The sequence below is a fragment of the Sarcophilus harrisii genome, chromosome 2 (assembly GCF_902635505.1).
Source record: "Sarcophilus harrisii chromosome 2, mSarHar1.11, whole genome shotgun sequence".
NCBI classification, from domain to species: Eukaryota; Metazoa; Chordata; class Mammalia; order Dasyuromorphia; family Dasyuridae; genus Sarcophilus; species Sarcophilus harrisii.
Window position 1 is genome coordinate 565,892,782 of NC_045427.1, and position 23,216 is coordinate 565,915,997.

The window sequence follows — 23,216 nt, forward strand, 5'->3', positions numbered from 1 at the left end:
TGGAAACTATATTAAAATGGGTTTGCTTGTGTTCAGGTTCATATCATGATTATTTTTCCTTCCTAATTATGGTTGATAAGGATCCCCTGGCTTCCTATTAATAGCAAAATAGGCATATCTCCAGAGAGTGGAGGTTTCTTTTTAGTGAGAGCAAGTGTTTATCGTAAAGCTAAGGTGAAAATTCATTTTTTATCATCTGAACACTATTTGGCTAGAGGCAGGAAGATGATCCAGGAAAGATCTTAGGTAGAGAGCCAACATTCATTGCACAGTGTAAGCTCCAAGAAGAATAAATCTTGATCAGAGTTGGACAAACAATAAGTCACAACAGGCACTCATTAAGGGTTTTATTTGTGGATGGATGTGGAAAGGAGTTGGTGATTGTATGCAAAGGAAAAGAACATTCAGCGGTACAAATCTTTAGACCTGAATTGAGTTTAGACACTTCCTGTTTTCCAGCTCTATGGCCGTGGGCTTCTCACCCAGAATTATGAAACGTAGTCCTTGTTCTTAGCAATGACATATTGTTATAAACTGTTATAGGATGAAGGACTTTAGAGATCCTCGGATCACCTTTTTTCAAATGAAAAGAATGAGTCCCCCAAAATAAGTAACAACTTAAAAGATAACAGTAAAGGTTATGGATACATATGTATATATGTATGTATGTATGTATTATTAAGGTTCACGTAATGCTCTTTTTATAAAGCTAAGTAGAATGAAAAAAGCATGAGAAGAAATGCAGAGAGTGCAACGAGAGACAAAGGAGTTAATTCGGGTAATTTCTGAGACTCAGCTTTCTTATTGGTAAAATGCAGATATTATTCGCGCTCACTACCTCAGGACGCATTGTGAAGAAAGCACCGCATTAAGGAGAAATAGACGCGAACCAGGATTGTTTGTGGAGAGCTCGGATCCTACCTCGCCTGCTGCGGAGCTGAGCTGTTGCTTTTGTTACTCACGGCTGGCGAGGGTGATGGAGATTGGGATTCCGGCAAGAGGACTTCTCAGAGTTCAGAAAATATCGCTGAAAGCGGGTGAGGGGGAAACCGTTTTTGTTTGTTTACGCAAAATCTGAATCTGTGGGATTCTGAAAATTGATTCTAAGGCAACTGAGGTTTCATTTTCATTGACAACACTTAGACGCCTCCCCCTCCACAATCCAGGGTGGAAAGAGCCCCCTTTTCTCCTCACTACCCTTCCTCCTCCTCCTCCTCCTCCTCTTCCCTCCCTTTTGAGTGGGTCACTCGCCTGGCGTTTCGCTCTTGAAACCCCGTTGACAGACGAAGGTGATGCTTCAATGACTCCACCGCGGCGTAACGAGATGGAGAATTTTTAGTCTTTTTCAACTTCCTATTTTTCAATGTGACTAACGCTTTCTCTCCCACTTCCCAGCCCCACGCGTTCCGCTCACCCCGGGAGGAGGGGAATCTCCCCCGCCCCACACAGCCAGTTTCTCTCGGATTGTCTACCCTCCCAGGGGGCGTGTTCTCGGGGAGAGCAGGGGGCGGGGATGCCCATGTTTGGGCAGGGAGCGTCGCGTCATTCGCCTTATATGGTAAGAGGCGTCAGGGCCCGGCTCTCCATTCACATAAAACTGAAGGAATCCCCGGCTTTAGGGGAAACGAGTCACGCTCACCTGCACAATAACGATCCGTAGCACCCGGGCAGGAAAGCCGACCCGAAGGCGAGAGCGTTAAGCAGCTCCAGAAGCTGGCACCCTGACCCTGCCTTGGGCCCGCGAACCCGTCCCACCGGTTCCTCTCCCTCCCCAGCCTCGCGGCTGCCTTCTCCTAACTGCTTCCCCTCCCTCCCGGCTTGCACCCTGGCCATTGCCACCTGCGGACCGACCCGTCCGAGTGGCCCGGAGCCACTGCGGGGCAGCAGGATGAAGGTCGCTTCGCTCGACGGTCGCCAGCTCAGGAAGCTGCTGCGCCAGGAGGCTGCCCGCTGCGTGCTGCTGGACTGCCGGCCCTACCTCGCCTTCTCCGCCTCCAGCGTGCGGGGCTCGCTCAATGTGAACCTCAACTCGGTGGTAATTCGGCGGGCCCGGGGAGGCGCGGTGCCCCTGCGCTTCGTGGTGCCCGACGAGGCGGCCCGGGCGCGGCTGCTGCAGGAGGACGGGGCCGGCGCGGCGGCCGTGATCGTTCTGGACCAGGGAACCCGTCACTGGCAGAAGCTGCGGAAGGAGAGCACGGCGCACATCGTCCTGGGTACGCTGCTCGCCAGCCTCCCGGCCGGACCGAGGATCTGCTTTCTCAAAGGTGAGGCTTTCCCGCGCGTTCCGCCCGAGGACTGAGGAGGGGTGGAGGGTGCAAAGCACGGTGGAGGGAAATGGAGCAGCATTTTCCCTCTCCGGTTTCAAGGAGCCCCGAAGGACTGAGAGTCCATGGTTAAAGTGGTTTCATTTTGGACGTATGCTTTTCCACCTTTTTAAACTGGTTTATTTTTTAATAGTTGGAGGGGCTTGGGCAGGAGGGAGGGCTCCCCGCAAATTGGGTTCGAAATGCTGTGGGCTGAGAGCTCGGGAGGTCGCAAAGAAAGCGGGACACGCTTTGCCGCCGCAGACTCGGGCTCTTGGGGCTGCCACCTTCCACCTCTCGGTTTCTTCGAAAGCGCGGCCTTATATTGTTCCTCTGCTCGGGCTGTGGGTCTATCTTGGGGAGTCCCGAGGCCGGGCCGAGAAGAGTTCCGATTGTGGGAAGCCTTGGGAGACGTCCCGGCCTATAGAAAAATCACAAAGCAAGAGAGCATATTCTCCCCCTCTTCTTTCCATGCCCCCCAACGCTCCCCCCCCCCCCATCCAGACGATGGGGTTCAAGGGTGGGAGCCGGTGCTGGGGCAGGTTGCGATCGCTCTGGGATGGGACTCTATGTCCTGGCAGGAGGGAAAAGGGAGGGTTGGGCGATCGGGTCGGCGCCCCTCTGAGTCTGTGTAGCCACTTCTCTCTCCCTCTGAGATTTAGATAGGCAGAGATTTGATTGTCCTGACACCCCGGGGGAAGTGGCGCCGTTCTGAGAGAAGATACGTTATCCTGCAGTGCTGCCCCTTTCCCCCCAGTCTTTTGGTCTCTATTGTGACCCTGTTCCACCCTGACTTTGTTTTCTTTTTCTCCCCTCAGCCCCCGTGGATCTTTCTCCTCCCATATCTTTTCTTTCTTGGCCTCTTCTCCACCCCCCTCCAAGGCAGCCCATTCCCCACCTGATTAATCTTTGTCACCAAACCCCATGCTGGGTTCCAAAAAGAATTTTCCCGGAGGAGGCTTCAGACTTAACGTCTCCATGGGTCACAGCAGAGAACGCGTGCCTTTAGAGGCTCACTTGAGGAGTGGGAATGGTTGCCAGAAAGGTGCTTTGTCCATATCTCGGTTCAAAAAAGGCATTGGAGAAGGCAGACCAGTGAGGTAGCAGGGACCTTCATATTATTTTCTCATTTTTTGGATTTATTCATTCTATAACCTCCCCTTCCTTCCTCCCCACTTCCCCCTACAGAAGAATATTCATCCTTTTGAATCATAACTATTTCAGCCCTTTCTTCAACTCGGTAAATGGATTATGTGATAAGGACCCTTCCCTGCTTCACTATCCCTCTCTCCACCCCCTCTCTCCAATAGTTTACAATTCTATTGGAGAGAGGAGGTGCACATAGATCCTTTGCAGAATTAGAGAATAATGCCAAATTAAGTCTTACTTGTAAGCCCCCAAAATGCAATTCATGTGCCAAGTGTATAGTTGGTCCCATCCAGGTCTAAATATGGCTTTAAATCAGGCTCCTTTCTGAAAAACAACTCTCCATCTATCCAGTCCTGTGGGACTTCTATTTAGGCCCTCCTTTTCTACTGCCTTAGGAGTCCTTGGTATTTTTTTCTTTATATGATTTTACCCGAGTTCCCCCTCTCCCCTCCCTCCTTCTCCTTTACTCCCAGTTGGAACCCTATCACTGAGAGTGGAAGTCCTTGATTACCCCACCTAGATGGTTAGAAGACAAAGCTCCATATCTCTGAGTTCCGGAGAGAGACAAATGGTGTTTGACAAATTTCCCAGGGAGGGCTGGAGGAAATCAGACTTAACCTCCCCAGCAGGACAGAGGTTTAGTGAGGGGCACAACGGATTTCCTTTCTTCTTAATGTGGTTACTCTACTTTCTGTTCTGGGCCTGACTTAAGTACATTACATATTTATGACTGTTTCAAAAGGTTTGAAAGATCAGTACCAGGAAACTCCTTACCCTACCTCTCCTTCCCACAACCCATTCCAAGCAAGCAGTGCTGACTCAGTACAGGAAACGGTTTGAAGGCATTGTGATTGAAGAGAAACAACTTCTTTTGCTTATGTTTTAGTTAAAATGACATTGTACAGTAGGCATCGAACAGAAGTTCAAAAACTATTAAAGTTTTATTCAGATAACATTTCAAACTTAAAAAGGGAAAAAAAAACATTATGTTCTGTTTCACCATTTTTCCAGATTGTGGGCAACGAACTTTCAGAAAGGGACTAACTAAACTAAAACCTTTGTATAGGTTTCTATACATACACAGAGCATGGGATCTATAAAGATTGCTTGAAACCTTAGAAAGAGATTGGGCTTTAAATCAGAAGATTAGCTTTCTAGTTCTGATGCTGCTTTTTAAAAAAATCATAAAATTTTCAGATTAGAAGGTATTTCAGACTGGCTAATTCTACATTCTCATTTTATGGAAGAGATATCTGATTGAGGCTTAGGATAGCCAGGTGGCATAGTGGATAGAATGCTGGGCCTGAAGTTAGAAAGATCTGAATTCTAATCTGATGGAAAATACTTACTTGCTGTGTGACTCTGGGGCAAGTCATTTAACCCTTTTTGATTATTTCTAAGTTCCCTTTGAGCTCCAAAGACTGATATCCTGTAAATCCATTTCCAGACCAGGACTTATAATGGTTTGTTTTCTGATTCTAACGCACCTTCTAAGGATACCATATTGCTTCTGTAGGCATGTGTACTTGGGCAAATTTCTATGGTACAGTAGAGCGCTAGATTTTCGGTCAGGCAAACCTAGATTAAAATCCTGCCATAGACAAATAATTAGCTACAATATCTTGGGCAAGTCTCTTAACTAATCTTGGATTTTGTTTCCCATTTGAAAAGCAAAGGGGTTGGTTGAAGTATAAGGCCTCTTTAAAGCCCCTTCTAGCTCTAATTCTATAATTCTATGAATCTATCTAAATATAAAAGCAATTTCCCCAATATATCGGCTATCTCAAAGTTAAAGTTTAGAAATGCACCAAGCATTTTGGGACACTTTGTTAAAGTGGAGTATCTGGAGGGCAAATAATGTTAATATGTGATGAAAGATTCAATTTGAAAATGATCTGAAAGTATGGATGCACTCAATTTCATGAAGGTGGGGAAATGTTCATTGGCACTCTACCTACTCTTTAGGTGGGGTTGGTGAGAAAAAGATACTATACACTGATAACTTGAGCACCAAGACAAAGAAGCTTCTTGAGGGTACTAATATTTCTATTGACATCCTCACCCTCACCTTTTCTAGCACCAATTGAGTTGTTAACCTCACTTCCCTTGGACACATTTATCTGTTAGTCTACTTTATTGAGATATTTTATAGTCAGCCTGCATCTCTGCCTATATCCCCATCTCCTTAGCTAACCCATAAGTCATTGGGATAGTTTGGGAGTCTTTTTCCCAGCTTGAAACAGAAGGCAGGCATTGTTTTTTAAATATTTTGTCTTGACCTAACGCCCCAATCCCAAGTCATATCCTATTTGTTTAGCTTTTTTTTTTTTTAATCAAATTATATAATTGTCATAGCAGTCGGTGGGGGACCTTAGATTACTTGGTCTTTTCGTCTCCACTCCCTCCTTCCCCAATTTTGTGAAGTAAGGACATAGAGTTCAACAAAGATAGAGTCCTTACATATTTGAATAGAAATATCTTTTTGGAAAAATCTAAAACTACCAAGCTTTAGGGGTGGGTACTAGTGAGTTAATTGGTGAACAGAAGCTAGTAGGTCTTTACTTGTTGCAAGAGTCAGACAAGCTACAAACATCTAGGTATCTTCCAGTCAACTTGACAAGGAGCATATTCATTGTTGAAGGCCAGGAACCTGGTCAGAGGATGAGCAATATGGCATTTGCTGAAGCTGACCACAAGGGAGATTTGGGTGTTAGTGCTCAAGGAAAGGGGGAGGGGAGTGAGATAGCAGAGGAAGCTATGATGGCAAAGTGACTAATTCTAGGAATTGGCTGCAATCGGCCTCTAGATGCTCAAGACTTGCTCGTAATCCATTAACCATTTCACTGCTGCAGGTGAGGATTGCACCAAGAAAATTTATTGCTCTAGATAAGAATCACCTCTTTCAAAATCTTCTAATTGGAGACCCTGAAATAGGTTCTAAATACTGTAGATAAGAACCCCCAGAAATGGATTTTAAGGCTTGAGGGCCTTTAAAGGAATTTGTGAAAATAAGTACTCTATTCAAAATAACAGCTATTCAAGTTTCTTTTACAAAGTAAGCTATACACATAAACACATGTATACACACACATATACAAAATACAATTTAAAAAAATTCTTAGTATTTAAAAAAAAATTCTTAGCGCTTTATAATCTGCAAAGCCTATTGCAAATATTTCGTTTTATCCTTCTATAATTGTCCTTAGGAAATAGGTGCTATTATTACCCTAGTTTTACAGATGAAGAAACCTTGTCTGGCAGGGATTAAATGATTTGCCCAAGACCACATAGCTAGTAAGTAACAGCTACATTTGGAATTTGAGTCTTCCTGATTGCAGTTCTTAATGCTTGTTACCACCTAGCTGCCTTTTAAACTGTCATTTTTGAAAATTGATACACATCCCCTCCCTCGTTCCCAGCCCTTTATCACCAACAGATGTAATAATGGGGTCAAGATTGATTTGATTTTAAACTTCTAATGTCATTTAGTATTTTCCTTTACATTACTATGGCCATTTATACATACATATATATATATATATATAGTGTTTTTTGGCTTCCTTTATATTCTTTCTTAGAATGGACTGTGGAAAGGAGAGGTAACGCAAGAAATTTCCTGGTACAGATCTGTTACAAGTATTCCCAAAATGTCTCTGAACTCTTTACATTCATTTCTCACTTCGATTAATACTCTATTACACTTACACTTAATTGATTTATCCATTTCCCAATCTATGAGCATTCATCTTAATTCTGGTAGTAGAAAGAATTGTGGATGGCCTATATTCTGAAGAACCTACTTCCACAGTTGATTTAGTCATGTGACTTTGGGGCAAGTTTCTTAAACCTCTGAGTGAGCTTCTGTAAATTTTATGTAAAAATGGTTATAAAGATCAACTGAGATATAATACGTGTTGTAATACACTTGTAAACAATTGTGTTCTACCCAATTATAATCGCTTGTTATTTTGGCAGCCTATTTTTCAATGAGTTGATCAGAAGAGTGGCTCCAGAAAATTTCATTCAAAAGATTTTGGTTCCTTATTTGATTAAGTCATTCAAATTGCATTAGATCAAATGAGGCCAAATATACATCAATGAACTCCCATTCTTCTAATTCTAACTCAATAGTAATTGGTTCCTAAGCAGCTGTTAAGTCAACATTCTTGGAAGGGTTTTTGTGTTTTAATTTGTTTATCATTTTTTAAGTGTAAAGATTATGTATTTGTATTAAAATGAGATTATTTGACTGCTAGTTTGTATTTACATATTGGTGGGAATTGGGATGGGAGGAATGTTATCATAAGGAAGTCCCAGCATGTTCATTTAAAGTTTTAATGATCAATCGACATTTTGCACAATGATCTTTTCTACATGTAGTTAAATCCCTCTTGTGAAATTGCCTTATACTACTACTCAGGGATTGCCTTTGTTCTTTTCTCTCCCCCCCAACAGTATTTCAATACAAAATATTTTTAGAATACCTACTATGTATCAGGCAATGGGAATAAAAAGACAAAATGCTTACTGTCAAGGAGTTTATATTTTAATGGATTTTTCTTAATATAAATTTAGAGGAACCTGTGAAGAGCAATAGGTGGAAAAATAGATATCCCAGCATTAAAACAGGCGGTCCCTGAAGGGAAAGTGTTTGTGGGCAGATCTGAATTTCTGATGACTTTCTAAAGCTGGCTAGAAATTCCTAAATGAAATAAATTATCTCAGAAACCAAATTTCAGGAGTTGTTAATTAATGAGATTAATTGCTCTTCCTTAGAAGTATAGGGAGGCTCATCAATACTTGCTCTTAGTCCTGGCAGAGTATGTCAGACAAGAAGCCTAATTGCCACTTCATTAATTCAGAGTTTGGGTCCCTTGTGATTTGGGGATGTTTCATCATGTCCCTGAAAATCTCTCTTATGAATGGACTGACAGTAGAAGAAATCCATTTACATACACATACTTCCTTGACAAAGTCCCATTCTTTTCAATATTGCCATATATGTTTATGTTGGAAGAATGGTGTAGAATGAGCTTCTATTTTTGGAGGAGAGGGTTTGCTCTTAGTTTTCAGTAGACATTTAGAATCTGCCTCTGCCCATCTGACTGGGATGAGTTAATCATTTCCCTTGAGGCTGTCGTTTTCTTTGAAAGGCCATTTCAGTTGCAAACTCACTTTTTTTTTTTAACTCAAATGCCACTATTGGGACATTTTGACTCACTGACTTGATGAGAGATTCACTACTAATCTGGAATTTGAAGTATTCAAGATGCTGAGAATTCCCTACTGACTTCTGCCACTTTTATTTCTTTTGTAGGAGGATATGAGACCTTTTATTCACAATATCCGGAATGTTGCATAGATTTAAAACCTATTTCACAAGACAAAACTGAAACAGAGAGAAACCTCATCAGTCACTGTGAGAAACAGAACATGAGCCGAAAACCTGCTTATGATCAGGTATGTTTAGGGGAACTTGTCCCCAACCTTCCTGTCTTCTTCATCCTGTACCCCACATCCTTATCTGCATCCTGTGAATGCTGCTCTTGACAATGGGCTTGAGTCCAGCTAGCAAGCAAAGTGGAGCAAACTCTAGCCATGGGGAGCTGACAATTTCTGGAGAAAAGAGGAAGTGGATGATATCCTATTATTAGCTGAATTGTTGAGGTTCAGAGAAGCTTGCAGGTCCGTTTTGATTTTCCTCAAGTTTCTGAGCTGACTTTAATGGTCCCTGCATTTAACTTCTTTCCTATTTATTCATGTTCAGCAATTTCCGTAAACCAGCAGCACTCTAATAACCATCAAGCCCTGTCATGTTGGTATTTTTAACTGGAAACAAAAAGAAAAAAAATCTCTTTTGTGTGTATGCCTAACTAGGTTCCTCTCTGGTTTTTTTCTTCATTACATTCTGTAATTTCTTACTAAAATAGAGGAGACCAGAAGACACAAAAGAATACCATCTTATAATCAATTATAAAATAGCTTTTTTTTTTTTTTTTAAAAACAATTCCTTTTCTTCAAAGAACTCTATGTGAAGAGTAATTGGGGTACAGAGAGAACAAATGCAAAGATCTGATTTCAAGTTCTCTACCCCTTAACTGTCTGTGTGATGTTGAATAAGTCATTAGTCTTTTTTGAGCTTTTGTGTTCTCAGCTGTAAAATGGGAACAATAATATAACTGTTTCCTTCCCTTGGTGGGTTTGTTGTTTTAAATGTTTTTATAAAGTACTATATAAATATTTTGTTTTTATCACCCCTACCCTCACCATTTTTTGAGTAACTTCCCATATGAAATAGGAAAATTGAAGAACTATTTTCTTCTTAGAGATGGACAAACAGACCCAGATAAGTCAATGGCCTATAGCAGGGGTCCTCAAACTATAACCCCGGGACAGATGCAGCAACTGAGGATGATTATCCCCTTCACCCAGGGCTGTGAAGTTTCTTTATTTAAAGGCCCACAAAACAAAGTTTTTGTTTTTACTATAATCCAGCCCTCCAACAGTCTGAGGGACAGTGAACTGGCCCCCTATTTAAAAAGTTTGAGGACCCCCTGCGTTTAGTATTCAGTGGCAAAGTTGAGGACTAGATTTTCTAAGCTTTGGAGAAGGGAAGGTATCTTAAAGCTTTTAGCAAACAGGAACACGTCAAATATTAGTGAGCTTGAGTTTAAGCGTAATCTGTGGAATATATAAGGGGATTTAAAAATGCAGCTTGAAATCCAAGGTTCCTGCCTTATACAGAGCATGGGAGTCAGCAATGACACTTTGTAATGCTACTGAAAATATGCTTCTAGGAAATGCTGAGTGATAATTCATCTATCACTTTCTGGTCAAGCATCCCATTAGTTTTGGCCTAGATTAAAAGGCACAGTTATGTTGAGTGGGTATGATCTGATGAGTTGACCTAAAGCCAGTGCTTCTTGTCCTAGATACAGATAATAGGCATCTATAATACTTATATGGTGGGGGTTTTTTTTGGGGGGGAGGGGGAGGAAGGTTTGCTCTGCTTGTTTGGAGTTTTGTTTTTGTTTCTTAACAAGTGAAAGAGAAACAAGAAGCATCATTAGGTTATGAAACCCCAGTGGGCGGTCCAAACTCTTGGGGATACACTGGGGGAAATCCCTTGGCACCATCAGGGTAAGATTATGGTAAACTTTGGGGCTTTGGAGCTCTTTGAAATGAGATTGCCTCATTCCTCCCAAGACAAGTTCTCTCTGAATGAGAGAATCAGAAAGGGAAAGAACAAACCTATTTAATTTCAGGAGTGTTTTGGCTCAGCTCTAAAGGAAATAGGTCGACCTTATAATACTGCCCTAGGATTTATAATCTCTTTTAATTCAGGCATAGAGGAGAATTAGAATCCAAGTCTCTCAAAAGCAAACAATTCTTAACTTTTTTGTTTTTAAATGTATAAAGTAACAAGATTATCACGCAAATAAATTCTATTGAAATAGCTGTTATCAAAACACTCAACATCATCAAAGGGCAACAAAGAATTCATCCCAAACTCTGCCCTTTCATGCTATTTGGCTGTCCCAAATCACCAATGGGTATCTGAGCCCTGGGAATCAGTGACTGAGGAAAGAATCATGGGAATCATGGCTTGGAAAAAAGGAGCCAGGGACCTGAAGAAGAAATAAGAGGATAAGGACCAGAATTGGCAGAGTCAGTTAGCTGTCTTAATAGGGATAAAACCATGATAATAAATAATGATAATAATGAATAAGCTATTACATCAAGTTAGCACTTTCATATATCTAATCTCTTTGATCCTCAAAGCCTCTGACAGGATCAGGGGTTATTACAAAGGTGGAGAAACAAAATCAGTATTTTCTCTACTTTCATTTATTCATTTCCCCCCCCCCACCTTTTTTTTTTTTTCTCAGAACAAGTGCTTGAAAAGGGATACAGAAACAGGGGACTTTGCTCAAAATTCTTTGATAGAACCTGGATTTGAGAACATTGATCCTTCCCTTAACATAGGCTTTTCCCTGCCTCTGTTGGTTTGGGGTTTAGAGAGAAGTCTCATACCTGCTTGTATTTCCAGAAACTTCCAGCTGTTTCTCACCACCATCCTTCCCCTCCAGCATGGGCCTGGCAACCTATTCAGCCTTTCCATTATGTCTTTTGCTCTCTGCCAGGACAGGAAATGGAAACATTAGGAGTAGCATTGAGCTGGGGACTAGGGGAGGAGAGGCTCAGTGCAAACAAATAACTGCTGTGTCCTCCAGCCTGGTCCACTTCCAAATCTGAGAAACTGCTCCCTGATACCAGGTTGCTGTTTCTACTATTGTTGAACATTTTTCATATCTAATTAAACAAACTTAATTCAGTACTCTGTATACAGAGACAGCCTTATGTTAATCACTGACTTGCATACAAAGAAGCTGAAAGAGTACATAGATCCTTGCCTTCAGGGAACTTACAGGCATTCAAGTAGTAACCCAAATTAAGTAACTGAAGCCACATTACCTCTTTCTAGTTTTGATTTGAGATGAATGGTCTTCTGAGTTTTACATAATTTATCACCTGACAAGGCTTTTTGTAAGATTTCATTAAGTTATAATTGTTGTGATTATTTATGCTCTTTGAAAACAAATTCTTTTTGTATCTTCAGTGCTTAGCAGACTTTGGGTACTTAAAATTGATTTTATTTATAAGGGTTTGGATTCCTATTGATTCTGAAGCTGTATAATTTAGCTTCTCTAGAAATGTGGCATGTAGATTGTCGTAAAAATGCCAAATATATATATATATATATATTTTTTTTTTTTTTTTCTCTCTCTCTCTCCTTCCCTTTAGACAGGTCAGGGAAGGTGATGCTGGAGGGAGTGAGAGAGAAGAGAAACCCCGTGTTTATTGATACTTGCATTTTATCTGTTTTTAGGGGATGAGCCATTTACCTTTTAAAGAAATCCTAGATGACCTATAATACTAGATTGTTAGAACTTGGTAAACCTGAGAAATCATCCAGTCTAACCCATTCGTTTGAAATTTGTCAAGGATTAATGATTTAATCTTGTGTTTCTTGATGCCCAGATTTGATATTTTTTCCTCTACCTCTATAGAGTTTAATAAATGAGGATCATAGATTTAGTATCAGGAAACTGAAGTCTAGAGAGGTGAACATGGTTGGTTATGCAGGAAGTAAGTGGTAGAACCCAAGATTTGGACCTAGGTCCTCTGACTGAATCCAGCATACCACATAGCATAGCAGGAGATACTGGCTGCTCCAAGAGGGCACTTGGGATTTCCCATCTCCAAATGGGGATTGGAAAATGAAAATCTTTTCTGCTGCGTGGGCTTTGTCATCAGGATGAGTCAGAGGCCAATAATACTAGGTTGGAGAGTTATTCAATATGGAGGTGACACCCACATCAGCTTGACTGAGCTGTACTACCCAACTGTTTCTAGCAGAAAATCAACTATTGGACATGACTTGGAGATAAAAATAAGTAGGCTTGTTTTTCTTCTTCTCTCAGAAGTATAAGGTGATCACAATGGCTTTTTTCTTCCTACATTGCAGGGTGGCCCAGTTGAAATTCTACCATTCCTCTACCTTGGCAGTGCTTATCATGCGTCGAAGTGTGAGTTCCTTGCCAATCTCCACATCACTGCCCTACTCAATGTTTCCAGGAAAAGTTCAGATTCCTGCACCTCTCAGTTCGACTACAAATGGATCCCAGTAGAAGACAATCATACAGCAGACATCAGCTCTCATTTTCAGGAAGCAATAGACTTTATTGGTAGGTTCAACCATTTTTCTTTGTGTTTGGAAAACTTAAGAATGGGGAGAGGGGAAGGGTTGGGTTGGGGACCATGGTGTTTCAATGGTGGGGAGTGGTATGATGAATGGAAGGCCAGAATAGATTTGGAGCCAGAAAGGAGATGAGTCCCAGTTCTGCTTCCTGTGGTCAGTGGGATTTGGGGCAATGAAGGGGGATGGACTTAGGTGTAAATTCCCTTCTGACATGAAATATCATTTTCGTGTGTGTGTGTGTGTGTGTGCGCGCGCGCGTTTGGTGTATGTTTGTTTGTTTTTTATGAGGGAGAAGCTTCCATAGCAAAAAGACACAGGGCCCAACAAAGAGATTGCTGAAAAAAGCAGAGAAAAGAGAATTCGGGTGGTTAATACTAGCAATTTTTAGTTTTCATTTTGCATGGTTAGGATCTTTTATTGATAAGACAAAGGCTATAGTAGGGTCCCATAATACAATCCCACCTCCCACTTCCCCACCTCGTCCTGATTCAGATTATGTTACAGAGCAAAAGGAAAGGCCCATCTTGGACTACTAGGTCATTTCTGCCAGGATTGCATGCAAAGTAAGCATAGTGAATTAGACCTTTATTTTTGAGACAAATGGCTTAATATAATTTAATTGTGCTACCTACCAGTGAAGCTTTGATTCTTGATTCTGGCTAAGAGGGAAACAAAACAATTTCTATTTCTTTTTTAGTATAATATGTCACATGGGACAGACTGGGGGACCAAACTAAGCACTTGCTTTGAACTTTTATATAGTTGGGAATATATATTTTAAACATTTTCTAATTACATACCAACATTTTTAACCTTTAAAAAAAACCAGTTTTGAGTTGCAAATTCTCTCTCCTTCCTCCATCCCTTTCCCCTCTCATTGAGAAGGCAAGCAATTTGTTAAATTGCTTATATATGTGCTGTTATGCAAAACATTTCCATATTAGTCATGTTGTGAAAGAAAACACAGACTAAAAAAATCCAAGAATGATGATGAAGTAAAAGTATGTTTTGATCTGCATTCAGATTCCATCAGATCTTCTTATAGAGTTAGAATTCTTTATCATAGGCCCTTCACAATTGTCTCTGATCGTTGGCTTGATCAGAGTAACTAAGTCTTTCACAGGTGATCATTGTTGTAATCAGTATTTCTGTTGCTATGCACAATGTATCTTATTCTGCTCCCTTCACTTTGCTTGCTTCATTCAGTTTTTCAGGTTTTTCAGAAAAACATGCTCATTATTTCTTAAAGCACAATAGTATTCCATGACAATCATACTACAACTTGTTCAATCATTCCCCAAGTGATAATTAAAAATATTTTTATAAGAAAAAGGAGTGCCTGAGAACTCTGCATTTGCACTGAGCACTGATGGCTTAGAGCTTGAAGTTCATGGTTTCTGGCAAACTTCTTTGCGGGTGAGGTGGGAGATAGTGAGATGAAGGGATGCTGATTGAGCTTGCTCTGTACATATATACCTCAGAATAGTGCAGGTTCAGTTCCAGATCATTGCACTAAAGCTAATACTGCAGCAAAGCAAGCCATGAATGTTGGTTTCCCCAATGCATATATGTTATATTGTACTATAGTCTATTAAGTTTGCATCAGTATTTAAACAACATATCTTAATTTTAAAAAATTTTATTACTTAAAAAAATGCTAACTCATCATCTGAGACTTCAGTGCATCAACCGTTTTGCTGTAGTGTCCTTTTTCAATGTTGATGGCTAAGTGGAGTGATGGATGCTGATGGTTGGGATAGCTATGGTAATTTCTTAAAATAAGACTACAGTGATTTATGCTGCATTGATTAATTCTTTCACTGAGAGGTCATTGTAGGTTATAATTGGCCAAATTTTCAATATTTTTATATGTATCAGGGAATAGGGAAGCCTGGGGTATAACCAATTGGATCAGTTAGAACACATTCAACATTTATTGATTAATCTTGCTGTCTTACATGGGTGTGGTTTGTCACTGAACATAAATCACCATAACGGATATTGTGACAGAGTTAACAAATTAACAAAATGACTGATAGACGTGCTTGATGCATATGTTGCCTCTAATGTTTTGTTTAAAAAAAAAAAAGAAAAGAAAACTAGTATCTAAAAAGAGAATAAAATGAGGTATACCTGTATCAGCAAAATTTGAAGTTAGTTGTGGCATTTAGCACAAGAACTTTAAGCCCTTTCCAGGAGGTATTTTGAAATGATTTACTACAAAAAAGTTCAAATATATCCATGTCATAGTACTGTAGGGTGAGTGACATTTTTCAAATCTGAAAACTGAGGCTAAGAGAAGTAGAAAGGAGAACTTTTGAGGTTGTATGGGGGTGTCAGTAAGGGCCTTTCTTGACACTGATGCTACTTGTCTCACTCATGTGAGTTTTACTATCATGAGTATATGTGTAGTAGGGGAAATATCATGGAATCTGAAATGGTCTGACTCAGAAGAAGGGATCTTTGGGATACTTAAGTCTAGTCCTCTCATTTTATAAAGGAGAAAAAATTTGTCTGAAGTTTGCCAGCTCTGTTTCAGCCAGTGGAGGAAAGGGAACTATAACTATGGCCCTTTGCTTGTCTCTTTCAGTTAGAAGCAATGAGATTTCCTCAAGTCAAGTGAAGGGAGTGGGTCCCATGCAGCTGGCCCTCTTTGCTTCTCCTTCTCTATATCCCCTCAAAGGGAAAGAATTCAAGCTTTTTTTTTTCTTACCCTGTCATTGCCTTCTGCCTGACAGCGAAACTTGATTTTTCTCCTTAAGAAGAATCTGTTTCTGGGGACATTGGAAAAGGCAGGTGTCCAGGAAGGACCAGCTAGAAGCAGCAGTAATTACAAGGCACAGGCAGCAATTACATGGAACTCTTTGAGCTATAGAGTGGTGGCAGTAAATACAAAAATGATTTCAGTCAAATGAGAAACTCCAACCAAAGGAAATCCTGCCAGAGGCAAAAAAAAAAAAAAAAAAAAGATGAGGACAGTTTCTTCCCCCTTTTGCAGAGATATTTATTAAATCCCTGAGACTTTGAGCTGAGTAGATTCCTTTGGGACCTATTAGAAGTGCCCCCAAATGATGGCTTCACATTGGGGAATCTTTAGTCTTTTCTTCCAGTCACCAAGAATGCCTTTGCTCTTCTCTATTAGTTAATTCTCTAGGTAACTCCTTAATGAGGTAATGTAATCCATCTCCATCCCCTTATTTGCAGACTTCACGTGCCTGTGTGTGAAGAATCCATGAATAAAAATACCCAAACTCCCACTCGGTGTTTGGAAATCCTTTCCATGTTGGTTCCCAGGCTATTATCCAGGTGAAGGGAGGACTAATACATCTTAATTAAGGGGGTGTGGAACAATGCACTGGAGACCAGAAGGGAAGTTTAAATCAGGAACTCCTACAAGGTGCCCTTTGGTTTAAACAGGTGTGGCTTAGATTGGGAGAAGGCCAGGGGCATGGGTCTACTGATTAGAAGCCCAGGTCTGAGCCTTGGCTTCCTCAGGAGTGGTATACCAGGCAATTAAAAAAAAATTAGAGCACAAAGAAGAAATGAGCTTCCTGGAATTGGAGGCTTCCTCCCCTCCCCTCTTAATGACCCATGATGGAAGCAGCTTGGTATAGAACTGGCCAAATTATGAGAATCAAAAGACTTGAATTTTCATCTTTTTTTTTTTTTTTTAAATTGAGTTTCTGTGCCCAAAGGGTTCTCTTTGATCCAGCAATACGACTGCTAAATCTCTATCCCAGAGATATCTAAAAAAGGGGAAAAGATCTATTTGTACAAGAATATTAATAGCAGCTTTTTGATAATGACTAAGAATTGGAAATCGAAGGGAATGGAATATTGTACTATAAAAATGATAAGTAGGATGATTTCAGAAAACTTAGAAGAAAGATTTACATGAACTGATTCATAGTAAAGTGAGAATAACTAGGGGAACTTGGACACAATATAACAATATTATTGTTTGATGAAGAACTGTGAATACTTGGCTATTCTCAGCAATAAAATTATCTAAGACAATCCCAAAGGACTATACTGAAACATACTATATCCACTTCCACAGAAAGAATGGATATGGATTGAATACTGGCTGAAGCATACTATTTTTCATTCATTTTTTTCTCCTTTTATTCAAGTCTTGTACAATATGACTAATATGGAAATGTTTTACATAATTGCACATGCATAACCTATCTTTGCTTATTCTCAAAGAGGGAGGAGGGGAGAGAAGGAGGGAAGAATAGAATTTCGGACTTCAGTAATGTTAAATTTTGAGTTCCAAATTCTCTCCTCTTGTTCTTGAAGACAAGCAATTTGATATAGATTATACATATGCAGTCATGCAAAACATTTCCATATTAGTCATGTTGTGAAAGAAAAAGAAGTTTTAAAAAGTATGTTTCAATCTATATTCAGACTCCAGTTCATTTTTTATGAGAGCATTAAAAAAAATATGTGACATGCAAATATGCAAGGTATTAGAAGGATGAGATTAAGAGCTTGAAGAATGGGAAATCCCTTAGAGGAAGAGGTAAGCTAGACCACTCATTTACAAATGAGTCAGCTTGAGTTCCACAGAGAATATTTTCCTGGAGCCACACAACATAGTAAATAAGTGGAAAAGGCAAGATTTAACGTTAGAACCTTAATTTCAAACCTACCAATAAATCCATCTCTTATATTCCCATTCATTAAAGTTGAGGTCTTAAATCATCTGAAGGACCACTCACTAGGCTACTTTCCCTGATAGGCAATTTCTCCTGAAAGAGATCCTACTATAGAGCATTGTCCATTTGAAAGACTTGGTTTGTAGTCCTGGATCTGCTACCAACTTACTGCTTGACCTTGGGCAAATCACTTCTCTATAAAATAAAGGCAGTGGACTAGAAAAGGTGCTCTTAATTTTTATTTTGTCATAACCCATTTGGGTATGGTGGAATCTGGATCCCTTCTCATAAATGCATAAAAAATAAAAAGGATTAGTAATCTATATATTTAAATATATAGTCCTACCGAAATTAAAGCTTGGATTTTGAATCCAATGGACATCGGGGGAAGAATCCATAAATTAGATGATCTCTGAGAGCTCTTTCTTGCGGCTTTTTACACAGCCAGAGAAGAAACAGGAGCTGGTTAGAGCATCCTAAGAACTTTTTAAGTCTCCTCTTGGTGGTGATGGTGGCAACTGAGCTCCATTCCAGCTGTGCTATCATCACACTCTCCTCTGCCACCCCCCCCTAAGAAAATTACTGGACACACTGAGAATTCCACCTGAACTACTTTTTAAGTTCTGAAAAGCTCCAAGGGGACTTTTAGCTTCACAGGAAACTCCACCTAATCCTCCTCTCACAGGTGTCTTATCTTTGAATTTAACGTTGCTGACTCATTTCAAAACTTTCAAAATTGGAGTTTCTTTTCTCTTCAAAACCTTCAATGACTGTACATACCCAAGCTCCCCCTTGGTGCTTACGTATATATATAGCTATATTTAACTCTGTGGCATAATCATTTCTTCATCGAGTAAGGAAGAGAATTGAAAAGGCCATGTGGTTTCATTTTGGTAAAGCCCTTTTTCCCTTCTATTACCTTCCTACTCCCTCCAATCTTCAAAAACCAATAGGTCCTAGTTACTGCTTTTCACAGCAGTTTGGGGAGGGGTGGGGAAAGGGCATGAAGTCTTTCCCATCCCACTCTCTTCAAAAATGTATTTAAAATGTTGAACCCGAATAACAGTAATTGATGATGGTGACTTAACAGCAATGACTCCTGTTGTTGCCCAAAATGGTAGTTTTGTCGATCGTTTATACCCTCAGTTGAGTCCAAACCTCACTTAGACAAGGCTTTTACTAGAGACTGTATACTATTTATTGTATATTTGGCGAGAGCCCAGGGGAGTTGAGTGAGACAATCCTGTCCTGTATATAGCCAGGGTTATATGCCATCTGAAAAGAGAAATTGAGGCAGGAAAGAGTGAATTTGAGTGGATTTCTCCTCATCCCAACCAAAATCCTAATCCAAAAGAAAAAAGGTAGGGATTGGATGCTATGTGACTTTTTAAGGTTTTTTTGTGTCATGGACTCCTTGGGTAATCTGAAAGCTATAAAATATATATATATACACATATGTATAATGTAGCATAAAATACGTAGGATTGCAAAGAAAATCAGTTACTGCAATGTAATTATCAAAACAGTTTTCAAAAGTATACAGGTCTTAGGTTAAGGATCTCTGGTTTGGAGCAATCATCTCTCAAAATGTGGCAGGATAAGAGCTTGTAATTTGAACACAGTGAGAACCTTCACCATTCTGATTATTTGTTTTGAAGAAGAATTCATAAGACAAGTCTTATAACCCATTCATGGAGGCTTAAATATTGAACTAGCTAAAGGACTCTACTGTTCGGTTCCTTTACTTGGAAAAGTAATCTCCTGATGGGGGAATCCTGCCATTAATTTTCTGAATTGTGGAGTAGGCCTTGGATTAGGTCTAGAAATCCTCTATTGTTCCATTTTACAAACATTTGTTATATATTTAGTGTGTTCTCACCACTATACTATCTAGAAGTGCTAGAGACAAAAGGAAAAGACAACCAAGAAGCATTTATTATTAAGTGCTTAGATAGCTAGGTACTATGCTAATCAAACACTGAGGTTATGAAGTGAAAAGCAAAAATAGTTCCTACTTTCAAGTTGCAGAGAGCTGTTTTGGGTCTTGAAATCATACAGACTTGAGATAGATATATTCCCAATTACAGAAATTGGGTCCCTTAGCTATTAAACGTAAGAGCATTGGGCCATAGCACAAAAAGATCACACTGTTATCTAGGTTTAGCCAAGGAGATGTCATTTTAAAGTCCTGTATCTAGTATTATGGTATACTGGAAGAACATTGGCTCTATGTCAGTACCTGCATTTAAATTTCACTTATGGGATCTTGGGCAGGTCATTTAATCTTCACAGTCTTCAGTCTCTATCTGCAACATGACTGGTTTGGACTACATAGACTGAAGGTTGTTCTCCTGCTATATGTTTGTGAAACTTTAATTTTGTATTTGCTTCCCTCTCATAGATCATAACTGACATCCTTCCTTCTCCCTTTTCTTTTCTAGACTGTGTCAGGCGAACTGGTGGCAAAATCTTGGTTCACTGTGAAGCTGGAATCTCGCGCTCTCCCACCATCTGCATGGCTTATCTCATGAAAACCAAGAAATTCCGCCTGGAGGAGGCCTTTGATTACATTAAGCAAAGGAGGAGCATGATCTCACCCAACTTTGGCTTCATGGGCCAGCTCCTGCAGTATGAATCAGAGATACTATCTTCCATGCCCAATCCCCAGGTTTCCTCCTGCAAGAGGGAGGCAGCTGCATCATTCTTTGCTGATGAATTGACTCTGAGCCCGGGGTTTGAAGGCTCTTGCTACACGTTCCCTACCTCTGTGCTGACAACAGTGCCCATCCATTCGCCGGTCCACCAGCTGAAACTGAGCCCCATTACTGCATCTTCGACCTGCTGAAGGCAAGAAGAAAAAGTAGATGAGGGCCCTGAGAGCAACTGTGATTTTTTTTTTTTTTTTTTTTTAAATAAACTCGAGACATTTCATAACTGTGCAATACTGATGACCTCACTGATGCCATCCAAGCTCATGTCAGGGCAGTAGGAGGTGGTTCTGGGGAGCTGACATGTTTCTTCTCTAAAGCCAGGTTTGCAAGCATTGATTAGACTAAATGGACTTTACAGAAAGGTTCTCATTGGAGTGTTACCATGGGACACCAAGCCATTCATGTGCTGTGAGGTGCACCAAACTACTGTGCTTCCAAGCCTAAAATTTCCTGGCTACTGGAAGACTTTTCTCTTCGTCCTTTTTTTCTCTTTAGGACTCTTTTCAGTCCTTACACCTCATGGTCTGCCTTCTCATTCCTAAGTGTAGGCAATAAATACCTGCAGCAGCCAAGGGGAGAAGACCTTTAAAAAAGCCAATTTACTCGGAAGGAAGCACAATTTCTCACCTTGAGTTTCTTAGGTAGTAGTGTCAGAACTTTGGCTGGATTTGGCCAACTTGCTTTACCTTTTATTTTAGTTTTTCTTTTTTAAGTAACTGTTTCCTGTGGCTTCAGGGCGTAAGCTGATCATCAGCTATAGTCAGGAAAATAACCACCAAGTCTGTCCCACTAGGAATTTTTTCGGGAGCTTCCAATTTCTAAGTGTCATGGAGATAGACAGTCATATAGACTCTTGTGGTAGCAGAATGGAGGTCAGTTTCACTGGGACAGGTGGCCTGAGTTTCTTTTATCTTTCTGGGTTTCCCATCATTTAGAATTGATATGCCCACAGACCAGGTGGAGTCTTGAGTGAGCAAAGGGACCCAGCTGGCCAATTAAAATGGAGCCTATTTCTCAGCATGGCTCTTGCTATACTTGAATATCTCCTGACATACCCTGAAACACCGAGACACTTCTACCATTTGAAAACAGTAACTGCTGAATTGTAGACCAAAAACAACTAATCCCCCCAGTTCCTTTTAAATTAAAAGAAAGAAAACAATACGTTCTTGTGCTCTGTAGGTCAGTAGCATTGGAAATTTGATGTACTTAGTTTAGTTTGCCTGTTGTTATGTGCTTGCTTACTGTTTATGTGCATCTGTGTTTTTATTTGTGTGTAATATCTGTCTGCTCATAATGGACTCTACTGTGTTCCTGTAACATCATTCCCATCCCTGCCCTGAAGATCATCTTTAAGCTATTGGGTTAATGTCATTTTTTTTGTAGATCTGTAGTGTCATCCAAAAACATGGTACTTGTTTGTCAGTTATTCCTCCAGGGTAAGAGGCAATAATTTTCTGAAATACATAATATGAATGTGAAGAAAGCTAAGTTGTTGTTCTACTGAGATGTTGCTTTTTTTTATAGTACAAAATAAAAATGTATTTAAAAAATAACCTTTTGTGTTTCTGATGTGTCAAAGAGGATTTGTCTTTCAATGGGGCTTAGGGTTAGTGCATCATAGGAATTTGTGCCCAAAGGATCTTTAACAGATCCCGTTTCGTGTATACATATCACATATAGTAGTGTCTGAATTTTTATTAGGCAGGCTTTGGTTTGAGTCATTTATAGCAGTTAAAATTAAGTGAGATTTTTAAATATGGGGATGGGGAATGGTGGTTGGTGAGGAACATTAGCCAAGAATTTCCAGTATTAATCTAACTTAAGCTTGTGTTTTTGTCTTCATATATTGATGTCCTCTACCTCCACTCCTGCCCTAGACTTCAGGTTGATTTTTTTTTTTTTTAATCCAAGTGAAAGATTTTACATTTATCCCTAATGCAGTTAAGATTTCCAGCCTGTTTTTTGAATCTATTAAAGATTTTAGGATATCAATTCTATAATCTTAAACATGTTCGTTATCTCAGCTTTATGTCAATTATCATCCATATTGTATCATATTGCTATCCTAAGTCTTTAACACTGGCCAAGGACATATCCATGAACACTCAGCCACAAATCTTTCTATGTTATCTTTTGGGACCAGTGAATCCAGTGGTATAATAATAACTATATTTAGTTCATACTTCTCTTTCTTGACAATAGCATGAGAGATTTTGCCATATGCTTTGCTAAAATCTAGATGTGTTATATCAGTACTATTCTGCTTACAGAGTAACCTTGTGAAAAGGAAATGACTAATTTGGCCATAATCTTTTATGAAAACACTTTGCTAGTGTGTTGTCCTGGAAGTCCGGAGAAGTTTGATGCTGGATGCTGATACTTCAATCACCACCACTGAGGACATGAGAGTAGAGAACCAGCCTTCATCCTTAGCTAATTGAGGTTGAAAGCGTCTTCTCTTCTCCCTTCTTGGATGCATCTATGAGGACAGCACTGAATCTGTTCTGTGTGATGTCCACCAGTGCCATAATCATTGCCAACTCAGATTTCTGTCACAACCAAACATCTAAACAAATATAAGAATTAAGACTGCCACCTGCAACAAACAAGCCATAGTTTTACC

General features: G+C 40.0%; 1 protein-coding gene across 1 annotated transcript; it reads left to right on the forward strand.

Moving 5' to 3' along the window:
• Window positions 1–924: 924 nt before the first annotated feature.
• Window positions 925–21,934, forward strand: DUSP5 (dual specificity phosphatase 5). Its single transcript, XM_023495981.2, has 4 exons — window positions 925–2,264; window positions 8,770–8,912; window positions 12,982–13,201; window positions 20,321–21,934. Exons 1-4 carry the CDS (start codon window positions 1,889–1,891, stop codon window positions 20,722–20,724), a joined length of 1,143 nt encoding a protein of 380 aa, XP_023351749.2. The 5' UTR covers window positions 925–1,888; the 3' UTR covers window positions 20,725–21,934.
• The last annotated feature ends 1,282 nt before the right edge of the window (window positions 21,935–23,216 follow it).